Below are 19,944 nucleotides of genomic sequence, written 5' to 3' on the forward strand. Positions count from 1 at the left end.
GGGATGGAAACTTGTACAGCCACAGTGGAAATCTATATGGCGGTTTCTCAGAAACTTGGCAATCGATCTACCTCAAGACCCAGCCAAATCACTGTTGGGTATATGCCCAAGGAATGCCCAATCATACCACAAACATACATGCTCAACTATGTTCATATTTGTAACTATGTTCACTATTTGTAATAGCCAGAACCTTGAAACAACCTACATGCCTGTCAACTGAAGAATGGATTAAGAAAATGTAGTACATATACACAATAGAATACTACTCAGCAGAGAAAAAAATGACAGCATGAAATTTGCAGGAAAATGGATGGAACTAGAAATAATCATCCTGAGTGAGGTAACCCAAACCCAAAAGGACAAACATGGTATGTACTCATTCATAAGTGGATTCTAGATATAAAGCAAAGAACACTCAGACTACAACGCACAGAACCATGCAGGCTATATAGTAGGGGGCACCCTAGAATGACTGTGGCTTATACTAAGTTTTGGTTTTACTCAGTTACTGAGCAAGTCTCAATGAAACATTTCACTATTAAGATAAGAATTTATACTGTATCAAGCTGATAATGGAAAAAATAAATAAATTTTTAAAAAGTAAAACTAAATTTTAAAAAGGAAGTCAGATACACCCACAAAAACACAGGCAATAGATAACCCCACAGCAATAAATACCAAAGAAGAGAAACACACACACACACACACACACACTTCCACCAAAAGATAACAAGAATTAACAATCACTGGTCATTAATATCCATCAATATCAATGGATTTAATTTACCTATAAAAACACACAGGCTAACAGAATGGATACAAAATCAGGAACTATCCTTCTGCTGCATTTAAGAAACACACATCAACTTCAAAAACAGACACTACCTCAGAATAAAAGGCTGGGAAATGATTTTCCAATCAAATGGATTTTAGGTGTAGCTATCCTAGTATCTAATAAAATAGACTTCAAACTAAAATCAATCAAAAGAGATCAGAAAAGACATAACATATTCATCACAGGAAAAATCCCCCAAGATGAAATCTCAATTCTGAATATTTATAACCCCAAACACAAGAGCATCCACATATGTAAAAGAAACATTACTAAAGTTTAAATCACACATCAAACCCCACATGCTAGTATTGGGAGATGGCAACACCCCACTTTCACCAATGGACAGGTCTGCCAGACAGAAACATAACAGAAAAATAAGGGAACTAAGAGATATTATAACTCAAATGGACTTAATAGATCTCTATAGAACATTCCACCCTAACAACAAAGAATATACCTCCTTCTCAGCACCCCATGGAACCTTCTCTAAAACTAGCAACATGCTTGGTCACAAAGCAAATCTCAACAGATACAAAAAAAATTGGAATAACCTCCTGTATTTTATCAGACCACATTGGATTAAAGTTAGATTTTAACAACAACAAAAATTACATAAAGTCTAAAATTTTATGGAAACTGAATAATGCCCAACTGAATCACCACTGGGTCAAGGAAGAAATAAAGAAAGACATTAAAGACTTCCTAGAATTCAAAGAAAATGAATGATCAACATACCCAAACTTCTGGGACACCATGAAAGCAGTGCTAAGAGGAAAATTCATTGCACTAAATGCCCACATAAAGAAGATGGAGAAATGTCATACTAGTGACTTAACAGCACACCTGAAAGCTCTAGAGCAAAAAGAAGCAAACTCACCAAGGAGGAATAGATGCCAGGACATAATCAAATTGAGGGCTGAAATCAATAAAATAGAAACAAAGAAAACAATACAAGAAATCAATGAAAACAAAGAGTTGGTTCTTTGAGAAAATCAACAAGATAGATAAGCTCTTACCCAGACTAACCAAAAGGGAAAAACAGAGCATCCAAATTTACAAAATCAAAAAGGAAAAGGGAGACATAGCAACAGATAATGAGGAAATCCAGAGAATCATGATGACATACTTCAAAAACCTGTACTCCACAAAATTGGAAAATCTAAACGAAATGGATAATTTTCTGGATAGGTATGACTTACCAAAGTTAAATCGAGATCAGACAACAATTTAAATACATCTGTAACCCCTAAGGATATAGAAACAGCCATTAAAAGTCTCCCAATCTGGCCAGATGTGGTGGAACATGCCTTTAATACCAGCAGTTGGAAGGCAGAGGCAGGCAGATATCTGTGAGTTATAGGCCAGCCTGCACTAGAGAGCAAGTTCCAGGACAGGCTCCAAAGCTACACAGAGAAATCCTGTCTAAAAAAAAAACAGGACCCAATGGTTTCAGCAGATAATTCTACCAGATTTTCAAAGAAGAGCTAATACCAATACTCTTCAAATTGTTCCAAACAATAGAACCAGAAGGAACATTACCAAACTCCTTTTATGAGGCTACAGTTAGCCTGATACCCAAACCACACAAAGATGCATCAAAGAAAGAGAATTACAGACCAAACTCCCTCATGAACATTGATGAAAAAATATTCAATAAAATGTTGGCAAACTGAATCCAAGAACACATCAAAAAAAAATATCCACCATGACCAAGTAGGCTTTATTTCATGGATGCAAGGATGGTTCAACATATAAAAATCTGTCAATGTAATTCATCATATAAACAAACTGAAAGAAAAAAAAAAACATGATCATCCCATTAGGTGCTAAAAAAATCCTTCAACAAAATCTAACACCTATTCATGATAAAGGTCCTGGAGAGATCAGAAATACAAGGAACATACCTAAACATAATAAAGGCAATTTACAGCATGTTAACAGCCAACATCAAATTAAATGGAGAGAAACACAAAACAATTCCACTAAAATCAGGAATAAGACAAAGTTGTCCACTCTCTCCATATCTATTCAAGATAGTACTCAAAGTTCTAGCTATAGTAATGGGACAACAAAAGGAGATCAAGGTAATATAAATTTGAAAGAAGAAGTCAAACTTTTGCTACTTGCAGATGATATGATAGTATACATAAGTGACCCCAAAGATTCTACCAGGGAAACCCTACATCTGATAAACTCCTTCGGTAATGTGGCAAGATACAAGATTAACTCAAAAAATTCAGGAGCCCTCCTATATACAAATGATAAGTGGGCTGAGAAAGAAATAAGATAACATCACCCTTTATAATAGCCACAGATAATATAAAATATCTTGAGGTAACTATAACTGAGCAAGTGAAAGACAAATATGATAAGAACTTTAAATTTCTGAAAAAAGAAATTGAAGAAGACATCAGAAAATGGAAAGATCTCCCATGCTCATGGATAGATAGGATTAACATAGTAAAAATGACAATTTTACCAAAAGCAATCTACAGATAAAATGGAACACCCATCAAAATCTCAACAAAATTCTTCACAGACTTGAAAGAACAATATTCAACTTCATATGGAAAAACAAAAAACCCAGGATACCAAAAAGAATGCTGTACAATAAAGCAACCCCTGGAGGCATCACCATGCCTGACCTCAAGCTTTACTATAGAGCTATAGTAAAAAAAAAAATACAGCAGAACAACGGAATCAAATTGAAGACCCTGACATTAACACACACACACACCTATGAACACCTGATTTTTTACAAAGAAGTCAAAACTGTACAATGGAAAAAAGAAAGCATCTTCAACAAATGGTGCTGGCATAACAGGATGTCAACATGTAGAAAACTGCAAATAGATCCATATCTGTCACCATGCACAAAACTCAATTCCAAATGGATCAAAGCCCTCAAAACAAATCCAGTTACACTGAACTTGAAAGAAGAAAAAGTACGAAGTAGTTGTAGTTGAAATTTTTCCTGTGTCCTGGCTAGCCAGCTATAGGGACAAATCTCTCCCACTTGTGTCCCCCAAGTAAATACACAGAGGCTTATATTAATTATAACTGCTTATAAAAGTTCAGGCTTATTACTGACTAGCTCTTACACTTAAATTAACCCATAATTCTTATTTATGTTTAATCATGTGGCTTGTACCTTTTCTCAGTTCTGCCTTGTCATCTTGCTTCCTCTGTGTCTGTCTGGCAACTCGTGACTCAGCCTTTCCTCTTCCCAGAATTCTCCTCATCTACTCACTCTGCCTATACTTTCTGCCTGGCTACTGGCCAATCAGCATTTTATTAAACCAGTATACAGGGGCATTATCCCACAACAAGTAGTCTTGAAGGCATTGGCATGGGAGACCACTTCCTAAATATAACACCAGTAGCACAGAAACTGAGAGTAACAATTAATAAATAGGACCACCTGAAACTGAAATGCTTTTGTAGGGCAAAGGACAAGGTCATTAAGACAAAACAACAGCCTACAGAATGTGAAAAGTTCTTCACCAGACCCACATCTGACAGAGGTCTGATATCCAAAATATATAAATAATTCAAGAAACTAGACATCAAAATACCAAACAATCCAATTAAAAATGCACTAATGGACTACAGAGTTAACAAAGAATTCTCAACAGAAGTATCTCAAGTGGCTAAAAGACATTTAAGAAATTGCTCAACATCCTTAGCCATCAGGGAAATGCTAATTAAAACAACTCTGAGATACCATCTTACACCTGTCAGAGTGGGTATGATCAAAAACACTGATAATAGCTTATGTTGGCGAGGATATGGAGCAAAGGGAACACTCCTCCACTGTTGGTAGGAATGCAAACTTGTACAACTACTGTGGAAATCAGTATGGCGGTTTGTCAGAAAATTGGGAACCAATCTATCTCAAGACCCAGCTATACCACTCTTGGGCATGTACCCAAGGAATTTCAGTCATACCACAAGCACACATGCTCAACTATATTCATAGCAGCATTATTCATAATAGCCAGAACCTGGAAACAACCTAGATGCCCCTCAGCTGAAGAATGGATAAAAAAAAGGTGGCACATATACACGATGGAATACTACTCAGCAGTAAAAATCAATGACAACATGAAATTTGCAGGCAAATGAATATAACTAGAAAAAATACCCTGAGTGAGGTAACCCAGACTTAGAAGGGCACCTGGTATGTACTTGCTCATAAGTGCACACTAGATGTAAAGCAAAGGATAACCAGACTACAACCCACAGCTCCAAAGAAGCTATTTAATGAGGATGACCCAAAGAGGAATGAATGGATCACCCTATGAAGGAGAAATAGATGAGCTCTCCATGAACAAACTTGTGGGGGGGGCTTCATCCAGTAACTGATGGACACAGGTGCAGAGATTCAAAGCCAAGCACTAGGCCAAGCTCTAGGAGTCCAGTTGATGAAAGAAAAGAGGGATTCTATGAACAAGAGGCATCAAGATCACAATGGAGAAGCCTACAGAGACAACCAAGCAAATGAGTGGGAACTCAGGAAATGTGGACTAATAGCTGTGGAGCCCCCATGGACCACACTAGGCCTTCTGCAAAGGAGAGATAGTTGAATAGGTTGAACTGTTTAAGGGGACCCCAGGCAGTGGGATCAGGATCCATCCCTGGTGCATGATCAGGCTTTTTGGAGCCCAGTGCTTATGGTGGGACACCTTACACAACCTTGGTGCAGTCCGGAGAGGGCTTTGGACCTGTCTCTACTGAATGTGCCAGGCTCTCCTTACTCCCCATTCGAGAACTTGCCTTGGAGGAGGCAGGAATGGGAGGGTAGGTTGGGAGGGAAGGCTGTGGGGCGAGAGGAGGGAGGAGAGGGGGATCTGTGGTTGATAATAAATTGAATAGAAAATTTCTCAATAATATAAAAAGAAGAAAGAAGGAATTAAAAATATATTTATATTAAAAAACAACTATACACAATTTTAATATTAATAGTTTTGGAAATTGTATATGCAAGGATATATTTCTGTCCTTCCCTTAGACATGCTTCTTGCCATGATTTGGAAGTCAGTGTCTGTTTCATAAATATCTACATATGGGTACATGGGGCTGGAGAACCAGCTCAGTGATTCAGAGTGCAGGCTGCTCTCACAGAGAAACCTGAGTTCTGTTCCCAGTATACGATCCAGGCAGCTCACAAACATCAGTTATAATGAGAAATTGCATAAACATTGGTAATTTATTTCCTCTTTGTAAAACCTGTGGGCATGTTTGAGTATGAGTTATCTTAAACTGAGGGAAAATTAATCATCAGCATGCATATATATATAAGGAAAATATGTATATATTTATACACATGATTGTGTGCATGTATGTGAATACTCACAGAAACACACACTCATATATACAGTCATGAACGCTGATTTATTCATTCCCTGCAGCATGAATGAACACACACAAATTAAATTTCAATTTAACTAATTCTATCTACCAGCATTATCCATCAATATGTGTGTGCTTCTGTGTAAATGTATATGTACCTGAACATGTATATGCATATCTATACATATATCAAAGTCAAAATCAAAAGATTGATTTATTTCTAAATTGAAGATATCAAACAGAACTAAGGAGATGGCTCAGTACTTAATGTACTTGCAATATAAGCATAAGGTCCTGTATTTGATCATGCAGAAGGGAAATATAGAAAAGTGAGGTGTAGAACTGTGTTTCTGTATTACCAATACGGCATTCATGGAGACAGGGTGTCACTGTCCAGTTGAATACAGCTAAATCATAAAGCAAGGGGTTCAGAGAGAGACTATGTTCACAATAAAATGGAGAAAAACTGAGGAAGGTAACCAGTGCTGACTGTGGCCTCAATGAGCACAGGAAGTGACATGCATGAGAATTCATACACAAGCTCACAACAGAAGCTAAGAAATTAGAATATAAAAATAATTTAAAATTTCAAAGAGACATCACAATCAGTTCTCATAAATCTTTGCAGATATTTGTCTACATATTAAATATTGAAATTCAGCCAGACCTGATTGAAGTTGCTTGGCCATTTGATCATAACTTCATTGATGAAAAAGCCTTGATCTTGTGGACTCCTGGAGACAAACTCTCCTACTTTAACTAGAAATGAATAATTATTTGTATGTCCCATAAAATTTTGTACATCATACTTTTCCACATGATTTTTGTTCTCATCAAAGCATATCTGGTCTCCAGCAGCATTTGTAAATTGAATTTTTCTCAGAAAAGGATGAAGCTGGAGAGAGACATCAATTGGATATGAGTAGTGCATGCAAAACTCTCACTTGTGGTCCCTAAGAGGAATCCTCTTTCTCTCTCCCTACTCTGGCTTTCTTTTTGAAGAGGCTTCATGTGAGCAATTGTCTCCCCCACTTGTTCCAGTGAGATGAACTTTTCTCCCTATGAAATTAATGTAGAAGTAGCTGAACACAAAGAAAAATGTTGTCTAAGGGGTGGAACATAGTGCAGTGTGGACCATGTTTTAGTGGGAACAAGGCCCTGTGTCTCTCCCGAGCAAGAAAAAAATGTCTCTAATTAGAAAATACAGATGATTTCTGAGTGAATCTGGAACAAAATGGAAGCAACACTAGTCTATTGGTTTATAGGTGTTAAGATATTTACCTTCTTTATGGCTCACCATGAACCTATGTGTGTATGGTTAGGTAGGAGATATGTATACATGTAGATAGAGAGAATGTCTGGACTTGATAATATTAGCAGGGGTTTATTCAAAATTCCATATTCTTGACAATATATATTAATATGCAGAAATTTTGAATGCCATTTGTATTACAGGAAATTGGAAATAGACCCACTGCCTGCCTCCAATCCTTAATTCAGTTTGGGTCACAACGTTTGTCTTTCAACTTTGATAAAAACAATATTGGAGTCAAAATTAAAATTTAAATGTTCTGTGATTAAGCTAAATTTTTAAAATGATTTCTAATATTTTTATATTAATTTATTTTGTGTATGAATTTCCTTCCTGGACATATGTATGTGCACTACACATGTTCCTGGTGCCCGTGAAGACCAGAAGAGGGTGCTGGATTGAGAGGAAGTGGACTTGGAGACATTTGTAAGCTGCTATGTAGATACTAGGAACTGAACCTGCATCTTGTCAAGAGCAGTAGTTACATCTGACTTCACAGCCCTCTCTGGTCCCTAGATTTGTATTATTTTTAATTCTGTGTATTACCTATGTGTACGTATGTATATTCACAAACTATATTCCTGATATCTGCAGAGAGCAGAAGAGAGTATCACATTCCTAAGACCTGGAGTTACAGACAACTGTGAGCTGCCATGCTAACAACCAAACACAGGTCCTCTGACTGAGCATCAAGTGTCCCTAACTGCTAATCCATCACTGCAGCTTGATTTCATTACATATTTAAATTAATACAATGGGTTAATTTTTTATATTCTGAGATTCACTATTGTGTTAACTATTTAACAACTCATTTCATAAAGAACCTTTTTTTTTTTTTTAGATATTCAGTTATCTGTACAAGAGACACACTAACTTACCTAATATCACATCTCTGGAAGCCATGTTCACAAACTGTGTCCATGTCTATGTCAAATATTATTATTATCCATAATACTAAAAGCTACATAGTACACTAAACATTCAGAGTTCATTTTCTATTTATCTACTTTAGACTGAATTAAAATGAAATAAAAGTAAGAAGTTTGTTCAACAGATTTCTTGATGATCACCTATTTGAAGGGGAACATCAAGGCTCATAGGTATAATTGAGTCCTAAGTTTATATCAGGATGGTTTAAGCCCAAACATACCCACTTGTAACTATAAAAAGGTGATATGGCCTAGGCTCATGAGCACAATCTGTATTAAAATATTTAATAATGGATGCATAGTCTTTGGTTTCTCCTTAATTTTACCTTATTTAAGAGTAAATAGTCTGTAAAAAGCAATTTCTTTCTCAGTTACTTTTGAGGTTATGGCAGCCTATTTTTATTTTCTATAAAAGTTTCTTGGGTAGTTAAATATATATTATATTTTATGTGAAATAGCTGCTGTTAGATATGGTGAGTATGTCTCTATCTGATGGTATCAGGTATATTCCATGAAATTGTATAAATTTTTATTATTGAACTTGCTAACTTTGACAATAATTGATTTTGGATATTTTAACAGAATTTCATTACATAAAAGGAAAACATTTTTTAAAATATGCACAAATTTCATGTCTTGAAATCAAAGCTACAGTAGCCCAAAACATGCACCGTAATTACAGACACATACATACCCACTGTGAAAGAACTCTTTCCATTTTGCCTTTTATTTTTATTATAAGATGAAAATGTGTTGTACATTTGACTTCAATGACTCAACTACTAATAAGTTCCCAGCGCTTCCCTTGCTTTTGAGATAGGCTTACCTGCCAGGGTAGAAGCCTGTCGTGGTTTGTGTCTTCATGAGATCCTATTCCTGTTGTCCTCAAAAGCATTTTATGGAGGGTGTGGGCCACTGCATACACTGCATTCCATATGGAAAAACTGGGCTCAGAAGTGATCATCACATTTATTTCTTGTTTTGTCTTTAGGGACGTATTCAGTGGGCAGGGTTTATGATTTCCACATAGCAGAGGCGGAGGTGAGCAATAAAAATTGTCAATCCAGAATTTATTAAAGTAAAGCTCACCTGGGTACTGGGAGGGTGTAAGTGCTTCTAGAAAGTGGTTGAAGCCAGGGATATCTCTCTTCTTTGAAAATGAGAAGCTTCCTTCAAAAAAGTCCTTCAAATAATTGTTTTCATAGAATACAGACTCTAAGTAAACTAAGTGGGACTTTGCCATGATCCACACCTTTCTTTTGGCTTTCATGATTTTATTTTCCATGCAGAAAAATACTAAGTCATCTATATCACCATAGAATACATGCACATTTGCTTGTGTATGTTGGATCAAATTCACCAAACCAACATCAGATGTTAACTGAAACTTCCAATTAGCCTGGAGTTTTTCTGTAAAAGCCACACAGATATCTTCTGATACCATCTCTGCTTTCAGGTCAGAGAGGAACTCCTTTCCTTTCAGATCATCAGACACGATGAGCCCTACCCACTTCCAGCCAAAGTGCAGCAGTAGAGAGGTCACCCCTTGGGTTAGAGCTGTGTCTTTGGGAGACATCTGGTAAAGGGATGGGAATGTATCTCTGTCACTTAGCATAGAATCAAAAGTTCCATATGTGACCTGCAGAAGCAAACAGAAAAAAGGGGATTCTGAGTTTCTAGGTATTTGGATTCCTCACCCTTAGACAGAAAGTGAGTTCATTATTCGAGTAAGGGGATCAGGAAACTGAATGTTGGTAAGGAGACTGTCTTCTGTGATATTAGCTTCTCTCTCTCATTGTGTGATGGAATATGGTCTTTGTCAAGTACTATGGGCTACAAAGTTACTAAGAACTCTGAAGCAATTGAGTGAACAATATTCTGTTCATGTTAGATTTTAAAGGCACCATGGATTTCTCTTGTTCCAATAACAATGGAACAGAGTATGGGATGTAGAGATAGACTCCAGAAGCATTACCAAGTGCTTTACTCTGACCACAGGACATCACCTTCCCTAGATCCTCTGCCTTCAAGAATGTAAATAACACATTTTTTTTCACAGATTCACTCCTGTGTTAGAAAAGAGCAAATCATGAATATCTGGGGGAATTTCACCAAGCATTGTTGCATCATACTTCCCAAATGATAAGTTTGACAAAAGTCATTACCAAGAAACTAATTTAAAATGCAAATCTCTGAGGTAGATGGAAATTCCTGTGTATATTTTTTTTTCTTACTTTAGGATACAATAAATGTATGTATCACTGAGTGATAATGATCAGTTTTACACTGTCTGATTTTCTAATCTTGATTATCCATGAGTAAGTCACTCACCGAATATTTTCTCTATTTGCAGTGATGCCTACTGATGGTTGCTTTGCTTCAGTAGTGCCTGGCAAGAGCCAATTGTCAGGATGTATCTAAGTAGATGTTCTCAGTGAGTGCTATTCAGAGATATACTTTCCAGAATGAGAAAATAAACCCCTTGGAACATTTTCATTTGTGATGGCCCAAGGATTGTCCCAGATTTGTTTACATGTCCTGAAGTTACTATTCCTCTATCTGTCACTCATTGAACACAGAATTAACTCTAAGATGTTTATACCCCAGCTTGGGCAGTTAGTTATCTGGGTTGTATGTTTGACTTATGAACAGCACTCAGCTATGAGCTGCCAAGTACATCTTGCCAGTGACTGGAGATAGAATCATGAATATTACTAAGTGATCTTCATAGAAATCCACAGTATTTACTGCTCATGTTTTTCACCACACTCCACTGTTGATCATAGCAGGAGCCATGTAATTCTTTTACTTACATTTGAAATCACCAGCAGGAAGCATAGACAACTTCTCCATTTTCTTTTGGTCAGATGTTTTATGTGATTATGGACACCAAAACTTTGCCAACTTACTTGTGGAACTTTGTAGAGCTCTAAAAGTGTTCCAATTGCAGCAGAAAATTCAGGCCTCGTTCCCGCAATGATTCCAAGAGCTCTGTGTTGAGTTTTGCATTTGTAGTTAGGGATACACTCACTCCTTCCAGACAGCCACATCAGAGGGCCCTCCAAGGTTCTCCGGTGGGAGTTAAAGGCATTGTAGAGGTGGAAACCCAAGGTCACATTGGGAAGCAGGCGGACATCCTTATTGATCTCCTCAATGGCAAAGTAGAAGGCCAGCAAATATTGAGAGTTTTTCCATCTCCATCTAAACAGGAGGGGCAGAATGATGGGTACAGTCAGGCCATTGTTTTTAGAAACTCGTTAGCAAATTCAAGAAATTAGACGTCATTAAGTTCTGACTTCTTTCCTGACACATAAAGCTTGTGTGAATGAGCCCCTGACAGCTCAGAAACATCATGGAATGACTCAAAGTCTCAGTACTTGGTTTCTTGAAGAGCATAGTGTGGATTTAGTGTCACTTGTCTGTGTCCTGTGGCTGATCAGTAAATGGTGCTTATGATGTTTCTATTCATGGAAGCACTGGGTGAGGGAAGACACTACTGTTCTCTCTAGGATTGTGAATAAGAGTTTCATATCCTTTTATTTTGTAATGATTTGATTTCATACTCATTCTTGAAAAGTGTAATATTTTTTTTTTGCATGCATGCCTAGTGTTAAAGTGTTTCTTATGGAGATAGACAGAGAGCTACGCAGTAGGCATTCTGCCTCCTGTTGTAGAAAACCTTGCAACAATCCCAGAACCTACATGGTGGCTCAGAACCATCTGTAGATTCAGCCAGGAGCTCCTCTTCTAGCATATTTGTGCCCCAGGCACACATGTGGCATACAAACATATATAATAAGGAAAGCACTCAAACACCTGCCATAAAAATAAATAAACCTTTTTGGAAGTGCTTCTGGGGCTTGAGAAGTGTCTGAGAGGTTAAGACTACTTGCTGTTCTTGGGGAGCGCTCTAACAGGTCAAAGAAGCTACTCTATGGGTTACAATAGTGTATACCAGTTTTAAGAAGTTATGTGTTCTCCTCTGCCCTCTTCAGTCAGAAGGAACACATATGGTACACAGATAGACATGTAGGGAAAACACTCATAGACATAAAATAAAAGAATTAAAAATCGAAAAACTAATAAAGAAAGAAAAGAGAGTTTCTCTAAGGTTGCAGAATAAATGAGTGATAGCGTCTCCTGTGTAAGCCAGTGAAAGAATCAAAGTTCATGAAAATAGAATATGAAAAAAAGGAAAAGCTCCCAAATCCATGAAGGCAGTGAATAGTGTTCACAATGAAAGGAAAGGAAACTTTGGAAGCAGGAAGTTGGGCTGAACTGTCTCACACATGTCATTTGGTGGTTGGGGAGCGGTCCCTAGGAGCTGCTTTCAAAACTTTGCTTGACAAGAGCCTGCCTAGTCCCACTGCAGACAAGTCAGAGAATTCATGAGGCCCAAGTCCCCTGGGTTCTGTTGAAGCAGAATCTACCTAGAGGCCTGAGGGCAGCAGGAAGAAATGCAGTTTGTTTACACTGTGTTAATTTGAGATCTATGGCTAGATGCTATGTTAAGAGAGAATCTGTTGTTCAAAACCTGGTAATTGGAAGCTATGGAGAGAGGGAGAAATTATTTTCCCCCAGGGATTATCTAATACCAAATATTCAGCGGTAAAAGTGTATACATGTCTATAAATGTATACATGTGTATCAATGTATGCATGTATATAAATGAATACATGTGCATAAGTGCATCTATGTGTACAAATGTATGCATGTGTACACAAGCATGTGTATAAATGAATACATGTATATAAATGTATGCATGTATATAAATGCATATATTGTAAAAATGAATAGATGCATATAAATGTATTCATGTATAAAAATGCATATGTGTATATAAATGTATGCGTGAGTATAAATGCATGCAGGTTTATAAATACATACATATGTATAAATATATGCATGTATAACATGCTATAGTCTATGCATGCTTATAAAAGAATACATGTGTATAAATGCATGTATGTGTATAAATGAATACTTGTGTATGAATTATGAATTTCTATAATTGCATACATGTGTACAATACAATAAATGTTTACAAATGTATACATGTGTATAAATATACATGTATAGAAGTATAAGCATGTGTATAAATGCATACAGGTATATAAATGCATACATGTGAATATAATTGCATACTTGTGTATAAATACATACATGTGTACAAATTCATAGATGTGTTTAAATGCATACATGTGTATAATTGTATGCATGTTTATAAATACATACATGAGAATCCCTGGAAAGAGCCGAGTCTGCAAACTCACTGAGTAGAACTTCTGTGATATGGAAGGTTGAAGTGTTGTAGGTCTAGAGACTCATTAACTTATTCCAGGCTAACTGTAGCACCCTGAACAGCCATTTCTTGGACATGTCTTCAGGTGAGCTAACCTCCTATAACTAGTTAATTAAATACGTCTGAAATCTACTAACTTATGAGACAACTGACTTCCAACAACCTAAAAGCTAAAAATGACATTGCATAGCATCTTGGGCCTATGGGATAAGTTTTCACATCTTGCCTGTGACTTCCTCTCTGTTGTTTTCACTAATCTTTTGATTTACAAATTTCTTATATTTGACCACAAAACTTCATGAAACTGCCCCCACCTTGGAACATGGAATCTGGGGTCAGCCAAATCTGTGGTCACCAGCCATAGTCACTCAAATTTGGTTCTAGAATGAATTGTCTCTTCTGTTTGATCTGAGGGCTGAGGTTTTTCCTATGACACAAAAGCAATATTCAACACGAAACAATTGTTCCAGCTGGTTAAATCTGTATACTCATTTGTTTATATTCGTGTGCACCCTTCTTCATAAAAATCATAAAACGAAATTAATTTGAGAGGGAGTAGGTCTGGGAGGACAGGATAGAGTTGGAGGTAGAAAATGAAAGAGGGAATGATAGAATTGCATCTTAAATATTGAGGTGTTGGGGATCAGAAAGTTCAAAATATATTGTCTGAGATATTTTTATGAATACTGTATTTAGTCTGCCTCATGTCCTGAGTGATAGATAGTATAGAATGTGTATTTTAGAGAGCAGGAGTGTAGGAAAATTATGGACCAAAGGGATTAGGCAGCAGGCAAGCTATTCCAGGAAGGACATAAGAAACAGAGCCCAGTCCAGGGCAACCACAAAACAGGCTTCTCACCACAGAGTTATCCTGGGGTTTGAATGAAACCTCTGAGACCATGAGGTCAGTACAAAATACAGAATTGCAAACCTGTTGGTCATTGTAGTGAAGGACACGACTGTGACATCCTTTTGTCAGTCTGAGAGTCACACAGAAGCCCTCTCGCCTGGTGATTTAATACTGAACAGGTTTTCAAGTGTCAGCGCCTGTAATGTTCTCATGATATGGTGGCTTCCCAGTCTCAAGTCACCAAGGAGACATCCTCCAGCTAAACAGTAACCAGAGCAGTATGGTTGGCGTTGGCCCCAAAGAATGAGAGAATAGAGCCAGTCCCCAGAATTCACAGCTCCAAGTGGCTACATAGCTCCGATATACCAGGTGGGAAAATGGTGCCTATGAGCACAGGCTGGTGGACATCATACTCTTATCTAATAAAGACTCAAGAACAACATAAACCAAAGAAAAGACAAGAGTCCACACTGTCAGCTGACCTCCCTCTATATATTTGGCCGGCAGTCTGCAATTACTAAGGACAGGGGATTCCTTTCTGCTAGTCCTCATCTTCTTTTATTTATTTTATACTTGATTAAATTTTTCTCTACTCCATTTAGCAGAGTATATATGCTTAAATTACTTGAGAATACCTTATATGCATAGCATATGTGTTCATCAAATCTGCACCACCCCCATTACCACATATTCCTCCCTTATTCTTCCTGACGCTTTCTCCACCCAAATTCAAGTTTATTCTCTGTAATTCCCCATAGAGTCCACTCTGCATTACCAGCATATACATTGCAGGAAGACCTTCTGCTGCAGTATGGAAATCCTCTCAGTGTTTACACCCTAAAGAAAACTGTATTTCTCATTCCCAGAAGCTACCAAATGCCAAAGGCTCCTCAGGCAGAAAAGTATTCATGATCCTCTATTCCATTAATGTGTTTGGGGTCTTTTCCTGCAGGTCCTGTGCAGTAGGTTCGTGTGTGCCATGACCATGTGATGTAAGGGATAATTTCACCCCAAATCATGCACTACTTTTGACTCTTAGTAATGTCTACCCATAATCTGATGTGGTCTCTGAGATTTTGGGAAACACAGCATGAAACATGTCCCATGTAGAGCTGAGCACAGTCTCTTATTATCTGGTTGGTGACCACTTATAGGTCTATGTAGTAACCAACAGCTATTGGAGAATGAAGCTTCTCTGAAAAGGTATGAAAGAAGTAGTCATTGAACTGCCCATATAAAGGTAAGAACTGAGGAGGCAGGTACAATATTTGTCTATTTAGCATAATAATTATAGTAGTTCTCTTTTTGGATTAATGGCATGACTAGCCAGAATTTCTTAGGTCAGTTAAGGGAGTGAGGCATGAGATCTGTCTAATGGAACTGGACTTAAATATGATAAGAATATTATGAGTTACCCTTGTAATATTCATACCACTATAAAGATATGCCACCAGTGTGCATATCTTTCCCTGCCAGTCATAGTTGTAGGTTTCGGGTGTCACTGGTGTGTTAGACAGTTGATTATGTTTTCTTTTTATTAATGTGCATAAAAGTTTTCAGCTCTGTGGATGCTAGCAGGTAGGAATAAAGTTTCCATGTCAGCACCAGCTTGATTTTTCCAAGTCCTATAACTCAAGTATGCAAACACCAGCAAATTCTGGAGGGTAACCACGAACAAGAGAAATAGCTTGTAATGTTTGGGTGTGTAATGACAGCATTAACAAACAAATTGAAACATACCTAGTGCTGGGATTTTTTGTTTGATGGCCCTCAGTATCTGGGAGAAGCACTATTCTGCAGCTATAGAATAATGACATTTAAATTATTTATGCATGTATTTTAGGACGATTCTATATTAGTACATTCCCATGTATTTTTCTCCAAGGTCTTACTGTTAATCCTTCACACACTCCCTCTGCTGATCTGCACTCCAGCACTCACTGCCTAACCCTTCCTGCTCCAGTATTTCCATTCCCCTGTTCATACCACATGTGCTCCATTCCTCTGCTAGTGAAATCCCTTTTTATTGCACCTTACTAGTTCCCTGATTTACATGGGTACACCAGTAAGTAGAGACACCTGAAAATTCAAAATTAGCATCTGCATATGATAGAAAGCATCTGGCTTTGTCTTATTGTGTCTGGGTTGCCCTATTCAGAGTGGTAATTCCAGCTGCATCCATTACAAGTAAATTTTATAATTCTATTTGTGTTTTCAGCTGGATAAAATCAGTTGGTGTACATGTACTACAGTTTCATTATCCATACATCAGTAGAGGGACATCTACGCTGCTTTCACTTCGTGGCTGTGGGCAAGCTTCTCCACCAAAACACCCCATCAGACCCTGCATTCTACAGGACCCACGCCTTACCACAATAACCATCTGCCTGCTACACCAGTAACTTCCTGATACATTAAAAACGCCAGCTCTCATTGGACAAAGAGTTGCTGGCCAGGAAGTAAGAATCCTGTGTCAGGCTCCCCCACCAAAACTCCTCATAGGACCCAGCAATCTACAAGACCCATGCACTACCCCAATAGCATCACCCTGGGATACCAGTAGCTTCCTGAGACATACAATCTGCTAGCTCATATTGGACCAAAAGATGCTTCCTGAGATACAGAATCTGCCAGCTCGGACTGGTCCAAGAGCCCTAATAAGACCAAGAGAGGCTCCCTGAGTCTCAGAATCAGCTAGCTTAGACTGGACCAAGAGCAGGTCACTGACATACAGAATCTGCCAGCTTCAATTAGACCAAGAGCTAAGATTTGACCCAAAAGGGTCCCTTTTAACATTGATACAGAAAGCACAGAGTGGACCAAGAGCACCCCACTTGGACACAGGAACCTCTTGCAACTATTGGAGGAAGAAATGGGTAGATGTCAGTACAAAAATACATATAACAGCATAAACAGCAATCTGGCATCACCAAAACATAGCCTGCCTGCAACAGCAAGATCTGAATATCACAATGTAGAAGAAGCAGAAGGTAACCTTAAAAAAAATAACTAAATAAAGATGCTAGAGGCCTTTAAAGAGGAAATGAAATTTTCCCTTAAAGAAACTGAGGGAAGCACTTGGGAGGCAGAGGCAGGCGGATCTCTGTTAGTTGGAGGCCAGCATGGGCTACCAAGTGAGTCCCAGGAAAGGCTCAAAGCTACACAGAGAAACCCTGTCTCGGAAAATAAAAAAAAAAAAGAAAGAAAAAAGAAACTGAGGGAAAGACAAATGAAGAAATCAATAAATCCCTTAAAGAAAGCCAAGAAAACCATGAAAAAGCAAATAAACATGTGAAGGAAACAGTTCAAGACCTGAAAATTTAAATAGAAACAATGAAGAAGACACAAACAGAGGAAATGCTGGATATAGAAAATCTAATTAAACAAACAGGAAACACAGATGCAAGCATAACCAACAGAATACAAGAGATGGAAGAGAGAATCTTTGTTATAGAAGATACAGCAGAGGAAAGAGATGCATTGGTAAAAGAAAACAGTAAAGCCAAAAGAGGCATAACACCAAATGTCCAGGAAATCTTGGATACCATGAAAAAGCCAAACCTATGAATAATAGGGATAGAAGAAGGAGAAGAATACCAACTGAAAGGCACAGAAAATATATTCAACAAAATCATGAAAGATCTTTCCCAACATAAAGAAGGAAATACCTATGAAGATACAAGAAGTTTATAGAACACCAAATAGACTAGAACCCCAAAAAAGTATTCTAACCACATAATAATTAAACCACTAAACATACAAAATAAAGAAAATATTAAGAGCAGCAAAGTTTCCCCTTTCTCATTCAAGTGACTTAAAAAGGCAGACCAAACAGAATAACACCTGACTCCTCAGTGGAGACTTTGAAAGCCAAAAGATCCTGGACAGATGTAATGCAGACAATAAGAGACTATGAATGCCAGCCTAGGTTAATATACCCAGCAAAACTTTCAATCACCATAGACAGACTGAACAAGATATTACAAGACAAAACCAGATTTAAATAATACCTATCCACAAACCCAGCCCTACAGAAAGCACTAGAAGGAAAACTCCAACCTAAGGAAGTCAGATGTACCCTCAAAACCACAAGAACAGATAACCCCAAAAGAAGGGAAATAAACACACAATACAACCAAAAAAATCACTGGTTATTAACATCCCTTAATATCAATGGACTCAATGTTCCTATAAAAGGACATAGGCTAACAGAATGGATATAAAATCAGGAACTATCCTTCTGCTGCACACACCTCAATTTCAAAGATAGCCACTACCTCAGAGTAAAAGACTGAGAAAAGGCTTTCCAATCAAATGGATTTAAGAAGCAAGCTGGTGTAGCTATCCTAACATCTAATAAAACAGATTTCAGACTAAAATCAATCAGGAAGGACACTACATATTCATCACAGGAAAGATCCACCAATATGAAGTCTCAATTCTGAACACTTATGCCCCAAATACAAAGGCACTCACATATGTAAAAGAAACATTAATAAAGCTTAAATCACACATCAAACCCCATACCTTAATAGTGGGAGACTTCAACACCCCACTCTCACCACTGGACAGATCTGTCAGATCAAAACTTAACAGAGAAATAAGGGACCTAACAGACGTTATGACTCAAATGGCCTTAATTGATATCTACAGAACATTCTACCCTAACAACAAACAATATACATTCTTTTCAGCAAACCATGGAACTTTCTCTAAAATCAACCACTTACTCAGTCACGGAGCAAATCTCAACAGATACAAAAAAATGGAATAACCTCATGCATTCAATTGGACCACCATGGCTTAAAATTAGATTTTAACAACAAAAATTACATAAAGCCTACAATCTCATAGAAACTGACTAATGCCCAACTGAATCACCACTGGGTCAAGCAAGAAATAAAGAAAGATATTAAAGACTTCCTAGAATTCAATGAAAATGAATGTACTACATACCCAAACTTATGGGACACTATGAAATCAGTGCTAAGAGGAAAATTCATAGCACTAAATGCCCACATAAAGAAGTTGGGGAAATTTCACACTAGTGACATAACAGCACACTTTAACAACTCCAGAACAAAAAGAAGCAAAGAAGCAAAGTCAACCAGGAGGAATACATGCCAGGAAATAATCAAATTGAGAGTTGAAATCAATAAAATGGAAACAAAGAAAACAAATCAAAGAATCAATGAAGGAAAGAGTTGGTTCTTTGAGAAAATCAACAAGATAGACAAACCCTTATCCAAGCTAACCAAAAGGCAGAGAGAGAGCATCTAAATTAATAAAATCAGAAATTAAAAGAGAGACAGAACAACAGACAACAAGGAAATACAGAGAATCCTCAGGTCATACTTCAAA

General features: G+C 37.5%; 1 protein-coding gene across 1 annotated transcript in view; it reads right to left on the reverse strand.

Annotated features, from left to right (window-relative positions):
- Positions 1–19,944, reverse strand: part of LOC121826500 (vomeronasal type-2 receptor 116-like) — a 182,257-nt gene that overhangs the window by 12,059 nt on the left and 150,254 nt on the right. Inside the window, exons 8-10 of the mRNA XM_076560910.1 lie at positions 11,341–11,632; positions 9,258–10,070; positions 6,858–7,085 (exon numbers count right to left, since the gene is read on the reverse strand). Of these exons, the coding sequence (XP_076417025.1) occupies positions 6,858–7,085; positions 9,258–10,070; positions 11,341–11,632 (1,333 nt within the window). The remainder of the gene's footprint in view (positions 1–6,857; positions 7,086–9,257; positions 10,071–11,340; positions 11,633–19,944) is intronic.

Source organism: Peromyscus maniculatus, chromosome 23, assembly GCF_049852395.1.
Source record: "Peromyscus maniculatus bairdii isolate BWxNUB_F1_BW_parent chromosome 23, HU_Pman_BW_mat_3.1, whole genome shotgun sequence".
NCBI lineage: Eukaryota > Metazoa > Chordata > Mammalia > Rodentia > Cricetidae > Peromyscus > Peromyscus maniculatus.